Below are 23,645 nucleotides of genomic sequence, written 5' to 3' on the forward strand. Positions count from 1 at the left end.
GCGGAAATGAGGTTTTCACATTTTCACGTTTTATTCTGCGACATAAAATACATCAGTATTACCCCACTCGTTAAGACTGCAGAGGCTGTCGAGGAGATTAAAGGTGTCGTGAACTGGCTTTTAAAAACATTTTATACTGTTGTCTGTGGTCAACTTATGACGTTTGCGTGGTTTTTACATTCAAAAACATCATAATGAATAAGTAATAGGCTATTTTCTGCCATGGTTTTGAGGCTCTCTGAAAAACGATCGGTTTTGATGGGTGTGCCGCACTGAAGACTTGGAAGTAAACGCCCACGGCTAGGATTGGATATGATTTGCATATTTAATGAGCTTCTGCTCCTCTGTCAGTGACAGCATGTGGCAAACGGCAACCGGAATGAATCGCCCAGCCCACAGCCAGGGATCGCAAAATGTCTTTATCAAACAAACACAATGATTCATCTCTCATCCACCCGCGATTGATTGGAATGTTATTTCTGTATCATTTTGCTCGATCATCAGTGAATATAACCGCAAACCGTACACACACACACACACGAGCCCGTCTGAAAAGCACATAGCTGGCGTTACAAGTCCGAGTCTGATCATGAATGAACCAATAACACCTTCTCCAGCTTGTGACCGCATGCTATGTAATCAATAGATATCAAACGATCTGTAACAATGCAATACTAACACATATAAAAACATGTTTTACTCGCATAAGTGTGTTGCACCGTTCCTGTCGGATCCAATATAGAAGGCACAGCATTGTGTTTTAATCAAAAATATGTCTGCAAATCCAGTCTCGACCTCTATCTTGTTTACAATACAATCGATTCCGCATCGTTTAGCTTCACGAGTCGGTGGGCGGGCTTGAGGCGGCGCTTCTGCGTCCTACTACGTCAGTGGTTGACATATTGTGAGATCTCTCGTTTTCTGGGCCTGGTGTCTATAAAAGCTTTTCTTTGACTAACAAGGACGTTTTCAGCTCTGAAACTTACAGGATATTCTTATATCACGATGAACTTTTATATACCAAAGGCTCAAAGGAAAGTTGATTTCTCAATTCATCACCCCTTTAGTCACGCCGAGCAGGTGACCTCAGTCCGCTTTTACAGCCTCATTATGCATATAATTGTGCTCTTATAAACTATTCTAACTCAAACGTTCTGGGAAAATGTTTTTAGATAAAAACTGAAAGAGTTGTCGGAAGCTTAGTGATGGTGATGTTGAAGTCATGTGACCGTGGTGTAGTTCTGGCTACTGCATTTAGGCTTCAAATTTAGGCATTTAGGATTCAAAATGAATAAACGTGTTTATCTGTGATAATTATCTTGATGGACAAAACATGTAAGTATCATAAACTTTTGTTGATCACAGAGCTTGTTTTTTTGCGATAATACAAAAGCCTATGGGAAAATCCAATTGGTTGAGTGAATGAGAATGAGTGCACTCGATAACGTCGAAACTATTGTTTCGGACACCACAACAAATGGCTGTCCTCTCAAATAATGCCCTATTTAAGGGTACAGGGGGCGATTTTTAACACAGCCGCTGATGTCGTCACTAGTACTGCTCTTCTTCTATTTCCATTTCCTCGCTTTTTAAGCTTCACTATCGCCACCTTGTGAAAAGGCATACAGTTTGTTTTCCTCAGTTTTTAAGTATTTGACACTACAGTACATTTAAATTTTATGGAAGGGGTAGGTTTAGGGTAAGGTTTAGGGTCAGGAGGATTTTAGCTAAAATTACCATGAGTCTGTAATCATTTTATTGTAGAATTGATTTTATGTTTTACCAATAGTGGTTATTTCATACTTCAAAATTTGAAAGCAATATAACTTAGACTTACAAAAATGTCAAACATAAACTAATTTACTTTAAAAGATTGTTTTAGTCAATGACATCCACGCTTGTTTCTTCGCAGGAGGCGTAACTTTTAGTAGGTGTAATTTGCAGGGGTGTGTGTGGTTTGTAGCACTGCGGAATTTACATGACAACAGCGTTTTTGGGGCCTGAAAACGGGATTCAAAGTGCATGTTTTTGAAAGTTATAGTGTTATAATCTCCGTGTAAACTATTTGTGAATTCCTGTGCTTGCGTATTACGTGTTCAGTCTATAGGAGCGTATTGTTTCTTTACAAAGTGACAGCATAATCCTGTCATATTACGCGAACCTGCAACAATTAAATATATTAAATAAAACAAATGTATTTTGTGTTTAGTGTAATTAATCTCTATTCTAATTCAACTAAGCAAAAATGACTCACATTTGTGTTTCTTTTTTAAAATGTATTGCTGAAGTACAGGCGTGAATTTGCATTTTCTTCAAACTGATGCTGAATTTGGAACTGCATACTAGTATACTACTCACACTACCTTTATCATATCTTTCTATGGCAGAAATAGTATGAGTTTGTTGCTATATATATATTTATTTATTTTATATATATATATATATCCTATAAATATATATATATATATATTTTTAAATTTATTTATACCATTACTTTTAAAAGGAACCTTACCCAACTACTTCCATGCGATTTTTGACATTTTCACCCTTTTTTGTGGTCATTGCGCTCTGATCTTCAGCTGACCTTTTCTGCCGTCATGTTAGGACGTGTTTTATAAACCTAAATAAACCTGAGCTATTTTAGTGGTTTGGCTGGTCTAAGTGTTGATAAATGTTAATTAGCGGAGCTCCCTTTTTTGCTGCTTGGTCCATTAGGGTGTAAGTGGAAGTCCAAGTGCAAGATTGCATAAGTGTGAATGAATCTGATCCCAAAATAAGGGTTTGACTTGGTTGTTGTTGTGTGGCCGGGGTAAATAAATGTTGATCACTCGGACGAAACTATTAATAAGAGCCTCATCCTGGCCCTTGTGCTGTGCCCCATTACTGGCTTGGGTGCGAGCCAACAGCAGCACCCCGCATGGCAGCTGCGCGCATGCGCATCAATGAGCGCTCTTGCCCCGCCGCCGCAAGAGAACTTTAATAATGAAGTAGACCACGGAGTGCGCGTGTGTTCACGTTAACGTTAGGAGAGTAAATTTAAAGGGGAAAACACGGCTAGTGCAAGACAGCGCTCCTCGGAGTTTGGGTTATAGCGTTGATCTGTCGGTTGGAGCGTTCCGCTCCGGTGCGGCCAGTGCAGCGCTCATGAACTTAGGGAGGACTTCCCCGCGAGCTTCACTGACAGCGCGTGCACTGACTGGCGCGAGCTGTTCCTCGCGCTTCACGCAGCTCCACCACTTGAATATTTTTGGATGAGCATGTCAACAGAGTGAATGCGGACGGACCTTCTGGAGAGTTTGGATATCGTAGCAACGCACAACTCCTAAGAGTAAGTAAAGTAACCATTTGAAGTGCCATATAATACCTCGCTATTCAGACACTTAAAAAGTTTTGCTAGTTATTTATGTGGCTACATACAATGCCTAAAAGCAGTTTGTTGGAGCACCTGCTCGCGCCTGCGCCTGACACTTACATGTCTGAGAAAATTGGTGCTCTTAAAGGAGTAATTTCTGCTTTCCACATTAGACCACCTATAAAACTTATATGAAATAATTCTACAAATGATCACTGTTAAAACTGTTTCTACGCACTGAAATTGAAATTTTAACTGCTGCCTTAAAATTATTAAAGTAAAAGTGGTGCTAAAGCCACAACTTTTCATTGCACTTTTTGGACCTCTTCATTTTTTTTTTACAGAGAAAGAAAAACCGATTTGAAACTTTGAAAACTCGACCAGAAATGACCAATTGTGACGCGTTAAATGGATGGAAAACAAAGATGCTGTTCGGACAATGATGCTTTTGTTCACTAGACACAATTACACGGATTAGATGATTCTGTTTCGAGTAATTCGGTCAACAATCGCATAGTTTAAAAAAAGTGTTGCCTTCTTCATGCATGAAATGCATGCCATTAGCCCATATGAATGTCTTTTGGACAGTTCTTTAGTAGACTCGTTTATTTATTGGGCAACTTTTCTTTAAAGAGTGCTTTGTTTGTTGGGTGATTCCCGTGTCCGTTTGGATAGCGCGTGCCATGTCCGTTTTCCCATGCACGTGGAGTTTGTGTTTGTATTTGATACGGAGGAAACGGGAATATCATCCCGACACTGAAGCAGCTTCATTGCGCGTTGGCCATTGGTCGCTTTCTCGCGCTGTCGATAGCAGCTCGAGCCGATACCGGAGAAGGAGCCCGGATTATATTACATTTAACACGAAATAATTCACAACACACAGGTCGCTCTGGTGGCTGGTAATAAGATGGAGTGTACTAGCCAACAATTACATAAGAGAACACCAGTGACCTCCTATTTGGCCATCACCGGGACTCAAACATTGGGGGAAAACTTAAGACTTGGAAGAATTTCGAAATTTAAGATATTCCTAAAGATTGCAAGGCACTTGATTGACGGATTTACGATGCGCAGTTTTGAATTGACTGGAGGGACAACAGTTTAAACCATTTTTTCTAAGTAAATTAGGGGCTCTAGATGTATCTAATAGCAGTCTTTGATTTGATAACATGTAGTTTTCTTTGTAGATTAAACGTTTCAATGTTTTATTAAGTGAACACATTTCTGTTCATCTGTAGGCTAAATTGGACAATTGGTGCGTCCATACTTTCGTCAGCCCTATGTTGCCATTAATATTAAAAACACAGTGACAAATAGGCTATAAGAGGGTCGTCATATTATGGGTAAGGGTCAAAGGTAATCACCCATGGAGGTTTGGATGTAATATCACACCCTGAATGGTTAAAAATGGCCTTTTAAGATCTGTCCATTTGGATGCCATTTTATATTTCACAACAGTTAGTGATTAAACTGCACGTGACTAGTAAAATCAGAGAAGAAAACCATTTTGGAAATGTCATTAAACCTATGGGGCCTGTCTGTATTAATTGAATTAAACAAATAATGCATTCTTTCCAACAACAAAAAAAACTTCCCATGTGGACAAATTCTTTCAGTTGCTTAAATTAAAACTCTCTGTTCCTGGTCCAGCTTGTTTATTTATTAATAGGCGGTGTGTTTTGTCAGTGGAGTGAGCTCTGATGATTTAAAGGGAGGAAAACGAAAGCTTTGGAGTATTTGGCTTTCCTGCGCGTTGCACCCGTGCCGCGGTTGTGTCGAGTCGCGCGCAGAATGCCGCGCCACTAAACGCTCCGCGTGCTTTCATGACAATAACAGTATAGCGCGCTGGCGCTCTTTATTTTGAGACGAAATTATCTGCTCTATTGGACCGTTTTGTCTTTGTTTACTTGTTCTTATTTGACTAAAATGTTTTGATGTGGGACAGTTGTTGCATACAGTGACTTTTGATTTGAAAATGTAGGCTATGTGTTGACAGAAGGGAAATAAATTTCAGCTCCTCACCATTACATGGTTAGAGCAATGTGTTTGGCTGTCCATCTGTTCTGTGAGTGTGTGTGTGTGTGTGTGTGTGTGTGTGTGTGTGTGTGTGTGTGTGTGTGTGTGTGTGTGTGTGTGTGTGTGAGAGAGAGAGAGAGAGAGAGAGAGAGAGAGAGAGAGAGAGAGAGAGGACAGTAGGCTCAGAGGGCATTGAGTGATAACAGTAAAAATCAATGCTGCTCAGCTCATTCCCCCGCCTGAGCATTAAAGGCTAGAATTTCAGAACACAGCTTCACCAAGCAAATGAAAAATTCAAATGATCTGCTCTTCAAACTGTCCTTCAACTCTCTTTCTCTCTCTTGTACTCTCTCACACACACAGGGGGGGTTTTGTGAAATGTGGGGACATTCCATAGGCGTAATGGTTTTTATACCGTACAAACCGTATTTTCTATCCCCTTACACTGCCCCTGCCCCTAAACCTACCCATCACAGGAATCTGCACAGTTTACTTTCTGTGAAAAAACCTCATCCTGTATGATTTATAAGCATTTTGAAAAGTGAGGACATGGGGAACGTCCTCATATTTCACCCTCTTTTTGTAATACCTATGTCATTATACACATTTGTGTCCTGATATTTCACAAAAACATGCCCACACAGACAGACAGACAGACACAAACACACACAAACACACACAAACACACACACACACACACACACACACACACACACACACACACACACACACACACACACACACACACACACACACACACACACACACACACACACACACACACACACACACACACACACACACACACACACACACGCAAGCTTGTATGCAGAAGCTTGTGGAAACTTCCCATTTACATCCAATGATCTTATAAGTCTATGTAATCTTTATACCATATATATTACTAAACAGAAGCATCATAACCTTTCAAGCTGACCCCTCAGGTCTTTTGAGCCAAAATTTTGAGCCAAAGTCAAATTTTGTTACAATGAAGATTATAATTTTTGTTGGTAGAAACAGGCGTTTGTCTAAAATGCTTTGACAGAAATCACCAATTCACATATAGTTGTACATTTGTGCAGTTCGATTGAGTTGCACCTTTCTCTGATCATTTACTTTAAAATTAAATTTCATCATGTATCCACTTTGTCCAGCGACTCATACATGGTTTGTTTAGAAAAAGACAATATGTTCTGTCTGCTTTAGAACACTGGTCCCCTTTCAGCTAAATAGACTTTTTTTTTCTCTAGATTTCTTCTTGACTAGGGTATTAAGTGAGGCAGGAGTGCAAGAGTACATTAATAAATAAATATATGCATGGTGCCCCTGACCCTAAAATAAAGATTTGATTTGGACAATATATAAAGCTTTTCTTTGTGCATTTCCATAAACTATTTCTACCTGAACTATGACCTTTAAAATAACTTTTGTTAGTGTAATCTCGCATGGTAAGGATCATTTAGTAATTAATAATTAAATCATATTATTGAATCAAATATAACCAATCATTTCAATGTTACCATATGAAGCATTTTTTAAGGTTAACAGTTTGTTGTTATAGAGATAATTAGTCAAATTCAATCTCTTCAAGGTTAACAAAACTCACCCTCTCACACCCAAACACAACATTAATGTTAAAAATACAACACATCGCGGGCAGGTTTGCAAACCACTGGTCTGGTACCTGCGGCAGGACAGAAAATAAACCTATTCTCCTGATCCCGAGGCTTTTAGTGTCTTTCAAAGAGTTTTTGAATAAGAGTGCTTTTCATTACTGAGGCCTCGGGAGGTTTCAAAGCAATTTGCAGAAGTTTCAAGCTTTTAAAGGACAGAGGGAAGGATGGGAAAAGAGAAAGAGAAAGATGGAGGGTTAGGATGGGGTGGAAAGGGCTTACTGGGGGGACTGAGAAGTCATGGTTAGATGTTTTTAGTGACTACTGCCATGCTGGCATCACCATGACCTGGACAGCTTGGTGTTTTGCGTGTACTGTGTGTGTGTGTGTGTGTGTGTGTGTGTGTGTGTGTGTGTGTGTGTGTGTGTGTGTGTTACATTGATTACATTTCTCTCTACCCATTGTTTAATGTTTACTTCTGTAAATTATATTTACTTCAGCCTGGCTGGCTATGATACAGTGAAGTTACCAGACTTCTTCCTTCCCCTCCTACACACATATACCCACAGACACAAAGGGAGAGAGAGAGAGAGAGAGAGAGAGAGAGAGAGAGAGAGAGAGAGAGAGAGAGAGACAGAAACGAGAGAGGTATGCCTTGAATTGTGTTTATGGTGATTTTAAAAGCATCCTTCATTTGCAGGTGTCTGGACTGTAGTTGAGGGGAGTGGAAGTTCAACTGATGGAGAATACACAGGAGCTGAATGAACAGAGCGTAAGTGAACTACAACACATCCTATTTAGATGTGATTTACAATATAATGGCTGTTACCTTATCTGTCAGAAGATTATCTTTTTTTATTGTCTGTGTACTGAATTTAACACTCCACAAATTTAGAAAATTCAGATGTCTTCAGTGTATTGTGCAGTATCATTTGAAGTGTGTGTGTGTGTGTGTGTGTGTGTGTGTGTGTGTGTGTGAGAGAGAGAGAGAGTTGTTTGTTTGATATGTGTGGATAACACCATCAAAATGACTCTCTATACCAGTGATTCTCAACCAGGGGTGTGAATATCCTAGGAGGTACTTGTGAAAATAGTGATTTTGTTTTGTTAAACCTATCCACCTTATTTTTAATGAAAGATTTGTATCTTGAATGTGCAAGCAAGGCTTCCGGTGTCTGCCACTTCCAGTTATTTTAGCTGTCTGTTATGCTGCTTGATGTTGCAAACTAGAATTTGTTTATTTCAATTCATTATCTTAAGGAATCACATTAGCTAATAGCGCAATAGGTTTTACCTTTTTTGCACTTTTAATTTTTTCTAGTTATTTACCTATAGTGGGTAACGAATAAAATTATGCTGCATTATTTTCCTGTTTAACACTGTAAAGCTGCTTTGAAACAATCTGCATTGTTAAAAGCGCTATATAAATAAAGTTGACTTGACTTGACTTGACTAATGACTCGGAAGTCTCGTACATTCACAGGAAATGGCCCAATTTTGCATTGAAAAATAAGATTGATAAAACATTTTTATAATTTTTTTGCTTTATTAAATTTACTGTATATCAGCACTCTTGGAACTTTATATTCCAGAATCCTGAATTTTTAAAAATAATTTTTCACAAAAATATATGGCAGCATATCTGTTTTCAACGTAGATAATAATAAGAAATGTTTCTTGTGCATCAAATCAGCATATTAGAATGATTTCTGAAGGATCCTGTGACACGTGACACTGAAGACTCAGCTTCGCCATCACAGGAATACATATTTTTAAATATATTTAAACAGAAAGCAGTTATTTTAAATTGTAATGATATTACTGGTTTTGTTGTATTTTGATCAAATAAATGCTGCCTTGGTGAGACTTAAAAAATCGTACCTACGCCAAACTTTGGAACGCTTGTGTAGTTGTGACTTGTCCATCAGTTTGAGGTAGAAACAACAACAAAAAATGCATTAACAGAAATCAACAATGTCCGCAATGTTTTTCTTTAGGATCCTTCCAGATCCTTTGTTTTAAATACAGATGTTAGGCATTCAAGTACTTGCTTTTGTTTCTCCAAAAAGAATGAATAATGGTCACTTTTTATGTCAAATTAATGATGATGCTGAATGATTTCCAGTAAAGAATCATTTAAGGAACTCAGTTCTGGTTTGGTGTTGCTGTGGGGGTATATCTAAGGCAAAAAAGGCTGGAAACTCGGGTCTATACTATGTGATAATTGAAAAGTTTGATTGTGCGGTTTGAAGTGCGAGCGTGTTTGTGTGCATGAATGAGTGTGTGTGCGGAAAGGCCACCCAGGTGTGTACTGAGCAGCGTTAGGTCTTTAATACACAACAGATGTGAGCTGAAGTGTCGAGCACAGTAGCCATATGGCCACCACAAGTCTGAGCAGTGTCACATATGCACACATAGTGACAGTACAACGTGCACGCACACACACACACACACTGCTGAAATGATTTCAGTCTTTCTCAGTGTGTTTGTGTTTATCTGTTCGTAGTCAGTCGAATAATTCCATAATTCCGTTCCGCTTTTTGTTGGAAAAAGATTGTAAAAAATGTTTTTACATCTCGATAACATTCAATTAATGATTAAAACAGTCCTGCGTTTGTGTCGCAACATTTTCGGGGCTTATGCTTATTATATGCGTATGTGTACATAAGTGCTCTGGAAAAGACAGACAGGCGTCCATAATCCAGATGAGGACAGATACTGATCTGGGGGTGTTTGGGGTAATGGAAGGAGAGGAAGAGGGAGATTGAGGTGTGGGTGGAGGGAGGGAGGGAGGGGGGGTATTTTGTGACTCAGGGGATCAATGCTTTTGGTTCTGGAGGAAAATAGCAGAGGAGTAAAATGAAAAGGGGGGTGTAGCTGCAGCCTTTTCCTCTGGTGCAGTCTGTGCCCCAGAGCCCCAGAGCAGAGACCACAGACAGAGAGAGAGGACTCGGGTTACACACACTCACTCACACACACACACCTACAGAGAGGGAGGAAGAGGGGACGAGGCAGAGAGAGGAGAACAGAAAGCAAGGCTTCACGTTCACATATTTACACCTCCCAATTTAAGTGTAATCAGCAAATAACCACAAATAATGGAGAGTACAAGTTGTGAGTGTGTTGAAAGCTGCAGAGCTGAATATTTATAAATCTTCTAGGCTGTGGAAAGAAGTTGTGGGCCTGCTTTATAGCAAAACAAGCACCCTGTCTTTTAATGTCAAAACAAACAAGTAGCAACCCAAACGCAGATACGACAAGCTTGGTGAAAAAATGAACAAGCTTGTTAGTCATTTCTCTTTATAAAATAAACAAAAAAGTCTCAAACTCTTCCTTCATAAATTTCTCATCATCCTGATGGTCATCTGTTGTTCACACCTGTTGCTTGTCTCTTACACTGTAAATCGACTCAAATCTCACTTAAAATATCAGTCTTAATTCCATATGCAGAAGATATACACATCAATTAGTTAAGACAATGTACTTCAAGATTACTCACATTTTACTGCTTTGTAAACTAGTGTTGCAAACGTTCCAGGTTGTTTATCTACGCTGAATGTTCATGATATTTTAGGTATTGGGGTATTAAAATGATGGGTTAAACACAAGTTAAAGGTAGGGTAGGCAATTCTGGAGAGGCTAGCAATAGCAAGCTAGCTTTGAAAGCAAAAGATCCCTTCAGAGCTCTCTCTCACAAAATACATGAACGCACACAGCAGAGTCTGCAAAGCGTCACGCGAGATAGCGTTAAATTACCTAATGTCTCAAAGCACATAACATTACAATAATAATAAACATAAACAACTTACAGAGCTCTTACTTGTACTAGGGATGGGACGGCATGAAAAGTTCATATCATGATTATAGTGACCAAAATGATCACGATTATCAAAATTATCACGGTTTTGTTTAAAAGAACTGATGCACACAATGAAAACATTTCAACAAGTTTTATATTTGAAAATTAACAAACAAATAAAACAAGCAGTTCCATGCTATTTTTTTAAAGCAAGATTCTAGTCTGTGGCATTTCCTTCCTCCTAATGGCCGTCGTCAATAGCAACGTATTATTACACAGTGCACATCCATGTGTATCAACCTTTTTTTTTATAGTCCATGATCACAACGGACGCGCTCTCTCGTTTCATTCAAATGCAACTTGCTGTCTTGCGTCTCTGTTTTTGATTGTATTGAAAATGAGGACTGTACTCTACTACTATAATATTGTTGTGATCATCTTGTCGTAACGATTGTTTTGTATGCTGTACAAAAATGGATTTATAAAAGGGTAAGATTAAAACATAAATCTCAATTCAATATGTCCCCGTAATAATTTATCTGGAAAAAAAAGAATCTGTATAATAAGTGTACAATGAATATACATTCATTTTACACAATTGAATATCACCCTTAATAGCCTTGTTTGAATGGTCTTTGGCTCAAAGCCACTTGCTGCAAACTTTTCTTTGCGGAAGCTTCACGTTAATTTCAAGTGAGTGAGATAAAATATTTAAACTCAACTTTGTGTCCAACTATTTCCCAGACATAGTTTTGGTATTGAGGTCAAAGTCAACTTGCCTTGCGTTCGCTATACAACAGCGAGTTATGGTCACGAAGATGACTCGGCAGATTTTAAGTGTTTCCCCCTATTGTAGCGACTTTCTTTTTGTATGTTCTGCAGACATTGTGATCATACTCGATTAAGTTTCCCTCAGGACTTTTATAAAAGCCAAAATATGACCACACCATTTGGTCCTTTTAGAAGGCTGAAATGTCTCCCGAGTGCTGTCACTGCCTTTCGCCATTTCTTCTCGTTCAAAAAACAACGTTGCGCCTGCGCCAGACTTTTGCTGGCTGGGCAGGATTTACCCCGACTCCTGAGTTTTCAAAATCAATACACAATAATCAGACACGGTTTTAATGATAGTTAAATTTTAAACGATAATACTAACCGCAAGTACATTTTACCGTGGTTTATCAGGAAACCGGTAACCGCCCCATCCCTAACTTGTACCACCTGACTGCTGCAAATTAATTTCAGTGTTGATTGTTGACATCCGAGTCTGAGGGCATGAACAGCTCCAGGTAGAAAGTCACGGGTTGCCATCTTGTAATTACGGTTATGACATGAGGTAAACGCAGCATAAGCACATTGTTTTGGTTCAGGAGGAAATGTAAAAGGCGGCTGCTGTTTGTTTGCTGCACTCTGTGATTTGTCACGGAGGTATGGAAATACATATCATGTTGACAGGAAGGTAGGATATTGTATCATTGGATACGGACCGAATGCAAAGATTAGACTAAGATTTTTTGGTCCTGAGACTTCCACAGAAGATATGTACATGTTTTAATATTTTGACCACTTCTATTATTTATTCTTATCAGGATGTGAAGTGAGTTTTTTTTAACCAATATAACAAAGTGTTTATTAAACAAATTGCCTACCATACCTTTAAGCTGTATCGTCACAGAAAATGGGTCAATATTAAAACTTAATATTAAATTGATCAAAAGTGATAGTAAAGATTTTTATTATGTTACAAAAGATTTCTATTTCAAATACATGTTTTACTGTTTTACAAATACCCTGAAGAATCCTGAAACAAATCTGAATAATGGTTTCCACAAAAAATATGAAGCGGCACAACTGTTTTCTACATTTGATAATAATAGGAAATGTTTTTTAAGCAGCAAATCAGCATATTAGAATGATTTCTGAAGGATCATGTGACACTGAAGACTGGAGTAATGATGCTGAAAATTCAGCTTTACATCACAGGAATAAATGACATATTACAATATATTAAAATAGAAAACAGTTATTTTAAATTGTAATAATCAATTAATCAAATTTGCTGAGCATAAAATACTTATTTTCTAAAACATTATTATGGACTCCAAACTTTTGAACACTTAGCCCTTTAGTTTGAGGAAGAAGAAAAAAATTGATAGAAATGAACATAAAATGGAAATCTATGGGGCAGTCATTGTATGTAATGTTTTTATTTAGGATCCTGTTTTAATAAATGTATTCAAGTTCTGGCATTGAGTTTGATGAGACTAAATTGTATCCAATCCCGCTTGAATCAGTACAAGCTGTCAAAACAAGCTGCGAGTTTGAGCAGAGTGTATCGTTCCTGAGGCCGTGCATACCAGTAATGTTATAGATTGTTTTTATAGACAATTAGAATCATTAATGACAATCCTCCTCTTGATCTTGAAGTTAATTAATTTGTGGAGTATAATGGCACTAATGTGCACTATGATGGTCCTTGTGTGCAGTTTTGAATTGAGTCTAGCTGACAGCTTTGGGTCCAGCCTGAGCACATTATTTAACAAGCACGTCGACATCTGGGAAGCAATTCATCATTTAATTAAATGCTCCTGAAACCTGGCCTTTCGTTAATGAGATTAATTTAAATAATTAACGAAGAGCTGACACAAGCACAAGAACTCATGAATAATTAAGCAGCATTTTTTTCTGCTGCAATCAGAGGGGAAGGGAGCACTTTAATGCTAGAGTGCTTTTTTATATAAAGTTTCAACTCATTTCTTAAGATGATACACACTACAGTGCTCATGTATGGAGACTTGTGTGTGTGTGTGTGTAAACACTCTGGTTGCTGTACAAAAGATACGTGAATCAATGAGCCAGTAGAAGAGAGACAGCGTCGCTCATGTAGTTGCACACAAGATCATACACATACGCACACACATTCATTCAAAGCTGCGAAGGTGTGTCTGTCTGTACTCTGTAGGGCTTGGCCTGGTGTCCAGTTTCCCACTGACCCTTTTCCCCTGGTGGAATATACCATTCAAACTTCATGCACTAGATTGACATGGAAACGGAGCAGTCCAACATATGGCCTGGTGCCGTAACTGGTCATTTTAGTGGATATGACTGATCAAAAACATATTTGTTCCGAAACACTGCTGCATGACTGACTATGACTAAATAAATAAATAATAAAATAAGAAATGTTCTTGGAGCCCTATGATTATGGTTAAGACTGTGACGACCATTTATTTATTGGGGCTGTTAATCAATATAATATTTCATCATAATTAATCTCATCATTGTTTTATAGTTATTGTGTTAACACATTCCTTTTAAAGGTGCACTTTTTGGTTACACTGTAAACCCTAATGCTCAAAATACTTTATTGGTTTGACTAGAGCCAACTGAAATTAAACAAGTTATTTAAATCAAATTAACTTTTATGAGTATTTAAAACTTTCTCTTTCTTGAGTTCACAAAACTGACACATTTAAGTAATCTGAATTGTTTCATGGTTTTGAGTTGTATTAACTAGTTTCTTTTCATTTAGACAAACTTAAATTTAAGTGAAACTAAGCCGGGATTTCGATTTCCCAGCATGCTTTGCCATGACACTCAAAAGGGAGAGTAAATGCTAAAATTAGGTGCTATATAATGTCTTTTGGAAAGAAAAGGAAAAAAACGTGCACAGTTTTGGGGGATTTAGTAGTGTTTAATGTTTTGCTATGCTAATTTAGAAGAGTTGCGAACGCCGCCATCGCGGGCACCATAAAGTAATTACGCTTGGGGCACCAATACAGCCAGCAACGGGACGGTTTACCATCATGGTGATGAGTGGAGCATGAGCTTAGTTTGAGAACAGTTATATTTGATATTGCCATACTCATTCAGCAATTGCTATGCTATGCTGATGCTATCAAAAGCATTGTTTTAGCAATTTAGCATTTATTGTATAAGATAGTTAAAGATAGCAAAGTTTCCACTACTAAAAGTTAAGATTACATGATAATTTTAAGTTATGGATGTTTACTCAAATATTTCAAGTTAAGAGCAATTAAAATGTTTGAGTACAAAATAAAAATCGTCTCGTTTACGTATGTAACCCTCGTTCCCTGAAGGATGAAACGGAGACGTACGTCGGAACTGACCGACGAATTGGGATCTGTCTTCAGAGACCAGTCTACTTCGAGTGTATTAGAAACGAGCCAATTGTATTGCATGCGGTCCACGCACCGCCCCGCACCGCGGGTATAAACACGGAAGTGGAGTACCGCATATTGCTTTTCCAACTGAGGAGCCGAATAAGTGACTCGGCCCTTCAGCGGAAGCACAGCACCTGGCGACGGGACGTATGTCTCCGTTCCCTCCTTCAGGGAACGAGGGTTACATACGTAACCGAGACGTTCCCTTTCAGTCGGTCACGTTCGACGTACGTCGGAACTGACCGACGAATTGGGATCCCTACCAACACGCCAGAGATGCTGGCCCTTCCAGCGCCCTGCCTGAGCTTACTGGACCACTCCTATGTTGGAGTGGGAGTCAGGGCTCCCGGCAGGGAAGGTCAGTCACTGCTGTTCCTGCAAGACCCACTCTGCGTGACTACTGGATAACGCTGGGAAGCGTGCCAGTCTCAGGGAGATGGAACGCTGCGGAGCCACGTCCTCCAAGGGAGGAGAGGTGGAATACTCATAAGGACTAACCTATCAGGGTAGTGCAACATATGGCAGTCTCTTGGGTGGATTCAGCCTGGTCCCAGGGGGGAAAGAACACACCCAGAGACGACAGAGCGGGGCTCTGTCAAGGGAAAGACACGGGGCTAGCCGAGTAGGGTAGCAGGTACCGTGGAAATACACATATGGGGTCGCCGTGAGGGGACCAACACATATGGAACCCAGCCTACACACACGTTCCACAAGCATACGGGTGCAGGCCTGGCGTCAGACGGCCGCAACGTCTGACACCGAAGGGGTGACGGAGGAGCTCGACAGGGTTCACCATTTCTGGGGAACACAACTGGAGAAGATAAACTCACAAATCCGGCCATAGGCGGGAGTGGCGTAGCAAGCCGACACAGGAACGGGCACTTCACGTCTACCGGCCGTTGGAGGCGAGTACACGGGAAGAAACCGGCTCCACACGGAGGCTATAGAATCTAGCGAACGTGTTAGGTGTCGCCCAGCCCGCAGCTCTACAGATGTCTGTCAGCGAGGCGCCTTGAGCCAGCGCCCAGGAGGAGGCAACACTCCTTGTGGAGTGCGCTCGCAACCCGAACGGGCAAGGCACGTCTTGCGATTGGTACGCTAAAGACGATAGCATCCACTATCCAGTGGGCTAACCTCTGCTTGGAGACAGCCTTTCCCTTCTGCTGCCTCCATAACAGACGAAGAGCTGCTCTGAGGTCCTAAAGCTTTGTGTCCGGTCAACGTAAGCGCGAAGAGCGCGGACGGGACATAACAAAGCCAGGGCTGGGTCTGCCTCCTCCGAGGGCAGCGCTTGCAGGTTCACCACCTGGTCCCGAAAGGGAGTGGTAGGAACCTTGGGCACGTATCCGGGCCGGGGTCTCAGGATGACGTGAGAGTTACCGGGCCTGAATTGTAGGCACGATTCGTAGACCGAAGCGCATGCAGGTCCCCCACCCTCTTGATTGAGGCCAATGCAGTCAGGAGTACCGTCTTCATAGACAGGATTTTTAACTCAACGGACTGCAAAGGCTCAAAAGGAGGGCCCTGAAGTGCTCTGAGCACCAGGGCTAAGTCCCAAGAGGGTAGCGAGATAGAACGAGGAGGATTTAGTCTCCTCGCACCTCTGAGGAACCTGACGATTAAGTCGTGCTTCCCTAAGGTTTTACCTTCAACTACATCGTGATACGCCGCTATTGCTGCGACGTACACTTTCAGGGTGGAGGGAGACAGCCTTCGCTCCAACCCATCTTGTAGGAAAGAAAGCACAACATTAATCGAACACTTCCGGGGGTCTTCTGGCGAGAAGAACACCACTCAACGAACAGGTTCCACTTCAGGGCATAGAGGCGCCTCGTAGAGGGGGCTCTAGCTGAAGTGATGGTGTCTACCACTGCCTGTGGCAGGCCACCTAGAACCTCCGCGTCCCGTCCAGGGACCAGACATGGAGTTTTCAGAGGTCTGGACGCAGGTGCCATAGAGTGCCCCCTCCCTGAGAAAGAAGGTCCTTCCTCAGGGGAATCGGCCAGGGTGGGGCTGTCGCGAGGAGTGTAAGTTAGGGGAACCAGGTCCGTTTGGGCCAGTAGGGCGCAACTAGCAAGACCTGCTCCTCGTCCTCCCTGACCTTGCACAGAGTCTGTGCTAGAAGGCTCACTGGGGGAAACGCATATTTGCGTAGGTCCCGGGGCCAGCTGTGCGCCAGTGCATCTGTGCCGAGGGTACCCCCGTTCAGGGAATAGTACCACTGGCAATGGGACGAGTCCGGAGTGGCAAACAGGTCTACCTGTGCGGCTCCGAAAAGGTCCCATATCAGCTGGACGCTCCGGGGGTGGAGTCGCCACTCTCCCGGAAGTGGACACTGACGAGAGAGCTTGTCGGCTGTCTGGTTCAGCACACCTGGGATGTGAATGGCACGAAGCGACCTCAGATGCTTCTGACTCCACAGGAGGAGGTGGCGGGTGAGTTGGAGCATGCGACGGGAGCGCAGACCACCCTGACGGTTGATGTACGCAACGGCCGGAGTGCTGTCCGTGCGGACCAGTACGTGTTTGTGCTGAAGCAGCTTCTTGAAGCGACTTAGCGCAAGACGTACTGCCATTAACTCCAGGCAATTGATATGCCAATGCAGCTGGGGCCCCGTCCACAGACCCGAGACTGCATGCCCGTTGTACGTGGCCCCCCAACCCGTGGCTGAGGCATCTGTGAATACCACAACATGCCTGGACACCTGTCTTAAGGGCACTCCGGCCCGTAAGAACGAGGGGTCGGACCAAGGGTTGAAGGTTTGGCGACAGTACAGGGTAACTGGGACCCGATACTGGCCGCTCCGCCACGCCCACCTGGGGACTCGGTCGTGTAGCCAGCGCTGAAGCGGTCTCATATGAAGCAATCCGACGGCGTTACCGCGGCTGCAGATGCCATATGCCCCAGGAGCCTCTGAAAGAATTTCAGTGGGACCGCCGTCCTGCTCTTGAATGTATTCAAGCAGTTCAACACTGACTGGACTCGTTCCTCTGTGAGGCGCGCAGTCCGATTGACCGAATCCAGCTCCACGCCGAGATAAGAGATCCTCTGCGTGGGACAGAGTTTGCTCTTCTCTCGGTTGACCCGAAGGCCCAACAGGCTGAGGTGACGGAGCACCAGGTCCCTGTGTTCGCACAACTGCTCCCGAGACTGGGCGAGTATAAGCCAGTCGTCGAGATAGTTGAGAATGCGAACGCCGCGTTCTCGGAGTGGAACAATGGCTGCCTCCACAACTTTCGTAAAGACGCGGGGCGACAGGGACAGCCCGAAGGGCAAGACTTTGTACTGATATGCCTTCCCCTCGAACGCAAAGCATAAGAACGGTCTGTGTCGAGGGAGAATAGAGACATGAAAGTACGCGTCCTTCAGGTCGATCGCTGCAAACCAATCTTGGGGACGGATGCATTCGAAAATGCATTTCTGCGTTAGCATTCTGAACGGAAGCTTGTGCAGGGCCCGTTTCAGAACACGCAGGTCCAAGATTGGCCGTAACCCACCGCCTTTCTTGGGTACAATGAAGTAGGGGCTGTAGAACCCCGACTTCATATCGGCTGGAGGAACCGGCTCGACCGCGTCCTTCGCCAGTAGGACATCGATCTCTGACCGCAAGACATGGGCATCACTGCTCCGCACGGAGGTGAAGAGGTTGCCCTTGTGCTTGGGAGGCCGGTACGCGAACTGAGTCGCGTAGCCGAGTCTGATAGTACGGATGAGCCAGCGAGACGGTCTGGGGGCTCTCTTAGCCAGGCCCCCAGAAGCCGTGCAAGCGGGACCAATGGCACCACAGACGTACCCGGGGTGGGGCAGCGAGGTGGAACGCTCAGACCCAACCCGGACGGCCCGGAGGCGACCCGGAGTGGGTCTGATCGTTCCAGGGTGGGGCAGTGTGTGGGAGAGAAGGCCCGGGGGCGTCCTCTAGCCTCACACCACCCCCTGGCGAAGAAGAGAGGGGAAGCCAGGAGTGGCAAGGCCCGGGGGCGTCGCACACAGCCGGCTTGAGCCTCTCTGGGCCCAGGGACAAAGGAAACTGCTCTGAGAACGTGGGTACCGCTGGACTCCGGAGAGCCAGCGGCAGGACCGAAACCGAAAAATATATTCCCCCCCCGGTCCTCCTCCGGGGGAGGGAGGGGTGCGGACACCGACTCCCTGAGCAGTTCCCCTCTTGCTGGGCTGCCCGTTTCAGGGCCGCTTGCCCTTGTGCTTGCCAGCGGACTTTGCGGGACCCTGGACGGGTTGGGCGCCTCCCTTGCGCCCGGCCACCTGCTGCCTGGGTGGAGGCTGCTGCTTGGCTTAGCAGGAGCGGAGGCGGATGCAGGGAGACACCCTCGGCGACAAGCAGATGGAGGTGCTGCGGACAACGACTGGGTGGAGGCAGCAGCTGGTCGTCGTGGCAGGAAGTTTTTCTTTTTTTATTATTATTTTTTACCTCCACCTGCTTCTGGGCCACCAAGAACTGCTGGGCACAGTTCTCGATGACGTCGCCGAAGAGGCCAGCCTGACAGACAGGGGCGTTGAGGAACCGAACTTTGTCGGGCTCACGCATATCTGCCAGGTTAGCCCCAGCTTTCTGGACCACTAGTGTGGACATCGCCTGACCCAGGGAGCGTGCAGTGACTTCCGTCACCCGGAGGGCGAGGTCCATCACAACACGCAGTTCCTGCATAACCCCTGGGTCGGGACTACCCTCGTGCATGCAGGACAGAGGGCAGTGAGAGAGGGAAAAAACTTAAACATTATGGCCCTTTTGGCGTTCCATATTTTGGCACCAAATAGTTCCACACTGCTAAGTTTTTCCAATGCACATCCGGGCAGCCACCCCAGAAAGCATGGCTGTCAACTCTGAATCTGATTCAGCATGAGCACACTATTATAGTGGGAAACTCAGCATCATCATTTCCAGCGCATAACAGCCCTCTCTCCGATGCAGCAATTGACATCTGTCCTCCGCCAGAGCCCCAAATGAAACGCTAGGTCCCCCCTTTTTTCAAAAAAGGACCAGCAATCCCATCCGTAAGCTACCAGCAGGCATGTGAGACAATGAGCGTGGCCGTCCGACTTGACGGCACACGGCGCGCTGAACACTCAAGCCTCCAAGAAGAGGCACGGTGAACAAAGCGCCGACGTGGTCATGTTCTCATAAGGGAACATGAACCACCCACGAACAAAGTCTCAGCATGCTTGTGATGCGATAGAGGAGTGGGGGCCCACGGGGAATGTACCCGGCGGGGAAGCCCCACTATAATCCTCAGGCCACCAAGACTTATTAGCCAAAGTAGACCTTTTCCGGTGCACCAGAAAAGGAACTAGATCGGGGAATAAGCAATGGGACTCAACCCCGTTTGAGGTATCACAGTCTCGACCGCGCACCAGAGGACCGAGTGACGCGCTGGGTTGCCGTGGCAACCCCCGCTGTCAGCCGGCGTCAGACGGCACACGGCGCGCTGAACGCTCGAGCCCGAACAACGCGCCGACGTGACCACATTCTCCTGGGAGAACGCGGATCACCCACAAACGCAATCTCACATGTTTATATGCGAGAGAGATCGTGGCCGTCAAATGAGGACAGGAAACAACCGCATCCAGAAACACACGGTTTGAATGACATCTTGAAAAAGACGCAGGGTCAAACCGTGTTGCTCTTTTTAGAAGGAAATGCTCTTTTAGAAGTGCTGAAGCGCTCAGGGAGACGACCGCGGCTCACAGCAGTCCGATTGCAAGCCTGCATGTGAGCACTCAAGAACGGAAACGCCCAGCCAACCAACGCAGGAACAAGTGTATGTTGCAGCGGCCGCTCGCTGACTCGCGCCGTCACACCAGCACCCAGGTAAGAGAGCGATCCTCCTCGAGACTCGTTTAAACACTCTTCGCAGAAACAGCTTGATACAGCAAACCGTTCGGCTCCGAAGTTAAAAGCAATATGCGGTACTCCACTTCCGTGTTTATACCCGCGGGGCGGTGCATGGACTGCATGCCAATACAATTGGCTCGTTTCTAATACACTCGAAGTAGACTGGTCTCTGAAGACAGATCCCAATTCGTCGGTCAGTTCCGACGTACGTCGAACGTGACCGACTGAAAGGGAACTGCAAGTTCCGCTTACATTGATGTAACTGATTACCAAATTTTTTTTTCTTTTGCCAACTTGTTTGAGTTTACAGTGTATATTGTGAGTGCTGGTGTGACTTATACTGACTTCTAACGGTGGCAATGTAGCATCATGCTAAAATTTGCAGTTGCTGAGATCATTGCAGAAACACTGTTTTTGTATTCAGACATTATTTATTTCTGCAACCTGAAAGTGTTCATTAACAGGAGGTTCCACCTGCTCCGTGCACAATAAAACCGCTTTTAGTAAGTTTGGATACTCTTATGTTAGTGTGGTTTTACACATACTTTTGTATGTTAAAAAAAAATGGGGTTTTAATTACTATATTAAAAGTACACTATGCAACTTTTGACCCTCTAGCAGTTAAAAACAAATCCACATGCATTTTGCAGGAAGAAGAACGTTTTGGTTGTGCGTGACTATGCAAATGAATATGGTTCTTTTGTCATTGCTAAAAAAAGAGAGAGATTATCCTGCTGCTCATAAAACATTCACTACTAGGCTTAAGAGATGTAACCAGTTTAGATGGAAAGATCTTAAGTAGCTATACCCATTAATAGACACAGTACTTCCTTGAAAATAAATTCCAGCACAGTGCTACAGCAACCATAAAGTAATGACCCTTCACAATAAATAATGCTTTACAATGTTACTCTCTTAGAGAGCTAAATATGGCAATTTATCTGTTCAATAAAATACCTTATTCACCTGTTGAGTAATAAAAACACATCTCTGTGTCACTTTTACAACATTTCAAAAATCTCCGAAAAGCCAAGTCAATGTTGATTCTTGTTTTATTACTAGCTTTGTCATGTTCTCTTTTTGCAAGCAGAAACTCCTCTGTTTGCCGTAAAAAAAAAAAAAGTGATTCCCTGGAGGTTCGAGATTTATCGTGCTTTATGTCAACCTTTTCTCGCTCATTGTGACTAACCTAAGTCACTTCCACATACATGCATCAAAGTAGGCAGAGCAACTTTCCTCTATTTATGGATATGATGATTTGTTTTGCTTCATTTAATGTATTGATTTTGATAATTCTGAACAAAAAAGTGACATTGTAACTTTAATTACTAAAATAATGTGTATGAGATGCACCAATTTGTGTGGATTGCACTTTGTAAAATACATGTGCATAGAATAACTGTAATTTCTCTGCTTTTTTATTTTATTGGCATGATTTTTGGCATGATTTTGTCAGTTTAAAACCGAGAACGTTGGATGGACTGGTTAAGAGGAACAGGTTTTGTGTGCCCTCATTCTAATTTTAGTTTCTATTTCTAATTTTCTGTGTCCTCAGGGAGTTTGAATGTTCTCAAAAAATATAACAACATAAGCCAATGTCACCTGATCGGAATGAAAAACACGTTGTGTGTGTGCGCATTACCTACAGCCCTTTGCCCTGTCACACACTCTCTGTTCTATTCTATTTCCTTTTTCTTCCTCTCTCTTCCTCTCTCTATTGCCTTCCCCTACCTTTAGAGAAGAGTGTTTCGGGGAGGGGACACATCAGATAATCTTACACCTCCCAGGGGCATATGCTGAAATGTGTGTGTGTTGGGGGGTAGAGGGGTGGGGGGCACAGGTAACAATGTATTTTACATGAAAGGAAGAGTATAAAGTTACAGCGCTGATAACCATAATAGTGAAGGCACAAAAAAGAACAAGAAAAGGGGGACTGTTTTTTGTGTGGTGTGTGTGTGAAGCCTCTGTACCTGCAAGCAGGCCTGGAATCTGCATATAGAACACAGCAGAAACGGCTTTGCATGTTTGTTTATTAAATCTTTTGGCTACATTTATTAGGCTCTTGGCTATTGTCGTCTACTCTCAGTTCCATTTAACACATTCTTAACATGTTTTTCAGCAGAAAACAGCGTAGATGATGCAGTCAGTGTCCGGTGCTTACAAAAATAACAAACTTTGCTTGTACGTGAACTTTCATCTGCCAAAAAACAACTGGTTTTCTGTGTGTTAGCTGGTATTCAAGCCTGATAATGGTGGTCTGTTTGCTGGTTTTAGAGGAATCTTGGCCACATTTCACCTGGTCAGGCTCGAAGACCATCTTCAACTAGCTCAACATGGTAATGTTTTGCACTATCTAGCAAAAATGTGTTTATAAATATATAGTGTTACATTATAGCTGTTGAATGAAAAACGTAAGTATTCTTGCAAACATAAAAATGCATTGCAAAAAATTTTATAAAAAATGTATCTTGCATGTAAGATTTTCCATGTATTAATTGCTTTTTTATAGTCAATGTGTGAACGGCTTGTCATGAAACTTAAAAAGCGAGACCTTTCCCGGCTTCCTAAGTTCTCTATGAAAGCATATAGACTAATTTTTATGTGAAGGATCAAGCTTTTTGTCAGGAATATCAAAAGAATGTGATGTTTACGTGTGCTCCAGAGAGCCTCTCTTCCGTTCTATGAATGAATGCTTATACAATATTCAGGATAATGCCAAGTGTCAATGTGTCATGAAAAGAAAATGGATTAATTCAAACTATAGTCTCACATAGCCAGATCTATATAGTCTATATCTGAAATATACTATCATACTATCATAAGAGTTCAGTTTGTC

At 42.9% G+C, this 23,645-nt stretch overlaps 1 protein-coding gene across 17 annotated transcripts in view; it reads left to right on the top strand.

The window, feature by feature from the left end:
* The first annotated feature begins 2,959 nt into the window (after positions 1-2,959).
* eya4 (EYA transcriptional coactivator and phosphatase 4) overlaps positions 2,960-23,645 on the top strand; it is a 46,826-nt gene continuing 26,140 nt past the window's right edge. For 7 of the 17 annotated variants that reach the window (XM_079801924.1, XM_079801925.1, XM_079801926.1 and 4 more), the window contains exons 1-2: positions 2,979-3,328; positions 7,682-7,753. In XM_079801924.1, coding sequence (XP_079658050.1) covers positions 7,721-7,753 — 33 coding nt within the window. In that variant the 5' untranslated portion in view covers positions 2,979-3,328; positions 7,682-7,720. Of the gene's footprint in view, positions 3,329-7,681; positions 7,754-23,645 lie in introns of all 17 variants that reach the window. The other 10 variants (XM_079801915.1, XM_079801921.1, XM_079801922.1 and 7 more) reach the window with 4 other exon arrangements.

The sequence above is a fragment of the Gobio gobio genome (assembly GCF_949357685.1).
Source record: "Gobio gobio genome assembly, chromosome: 21".
Taxonomy (NCBI): Eukaryota; Metazoa; Chordata; class Actinopteri; order Cypriniformes; family Gobionidae; genus Gobio; species Gobio gobio.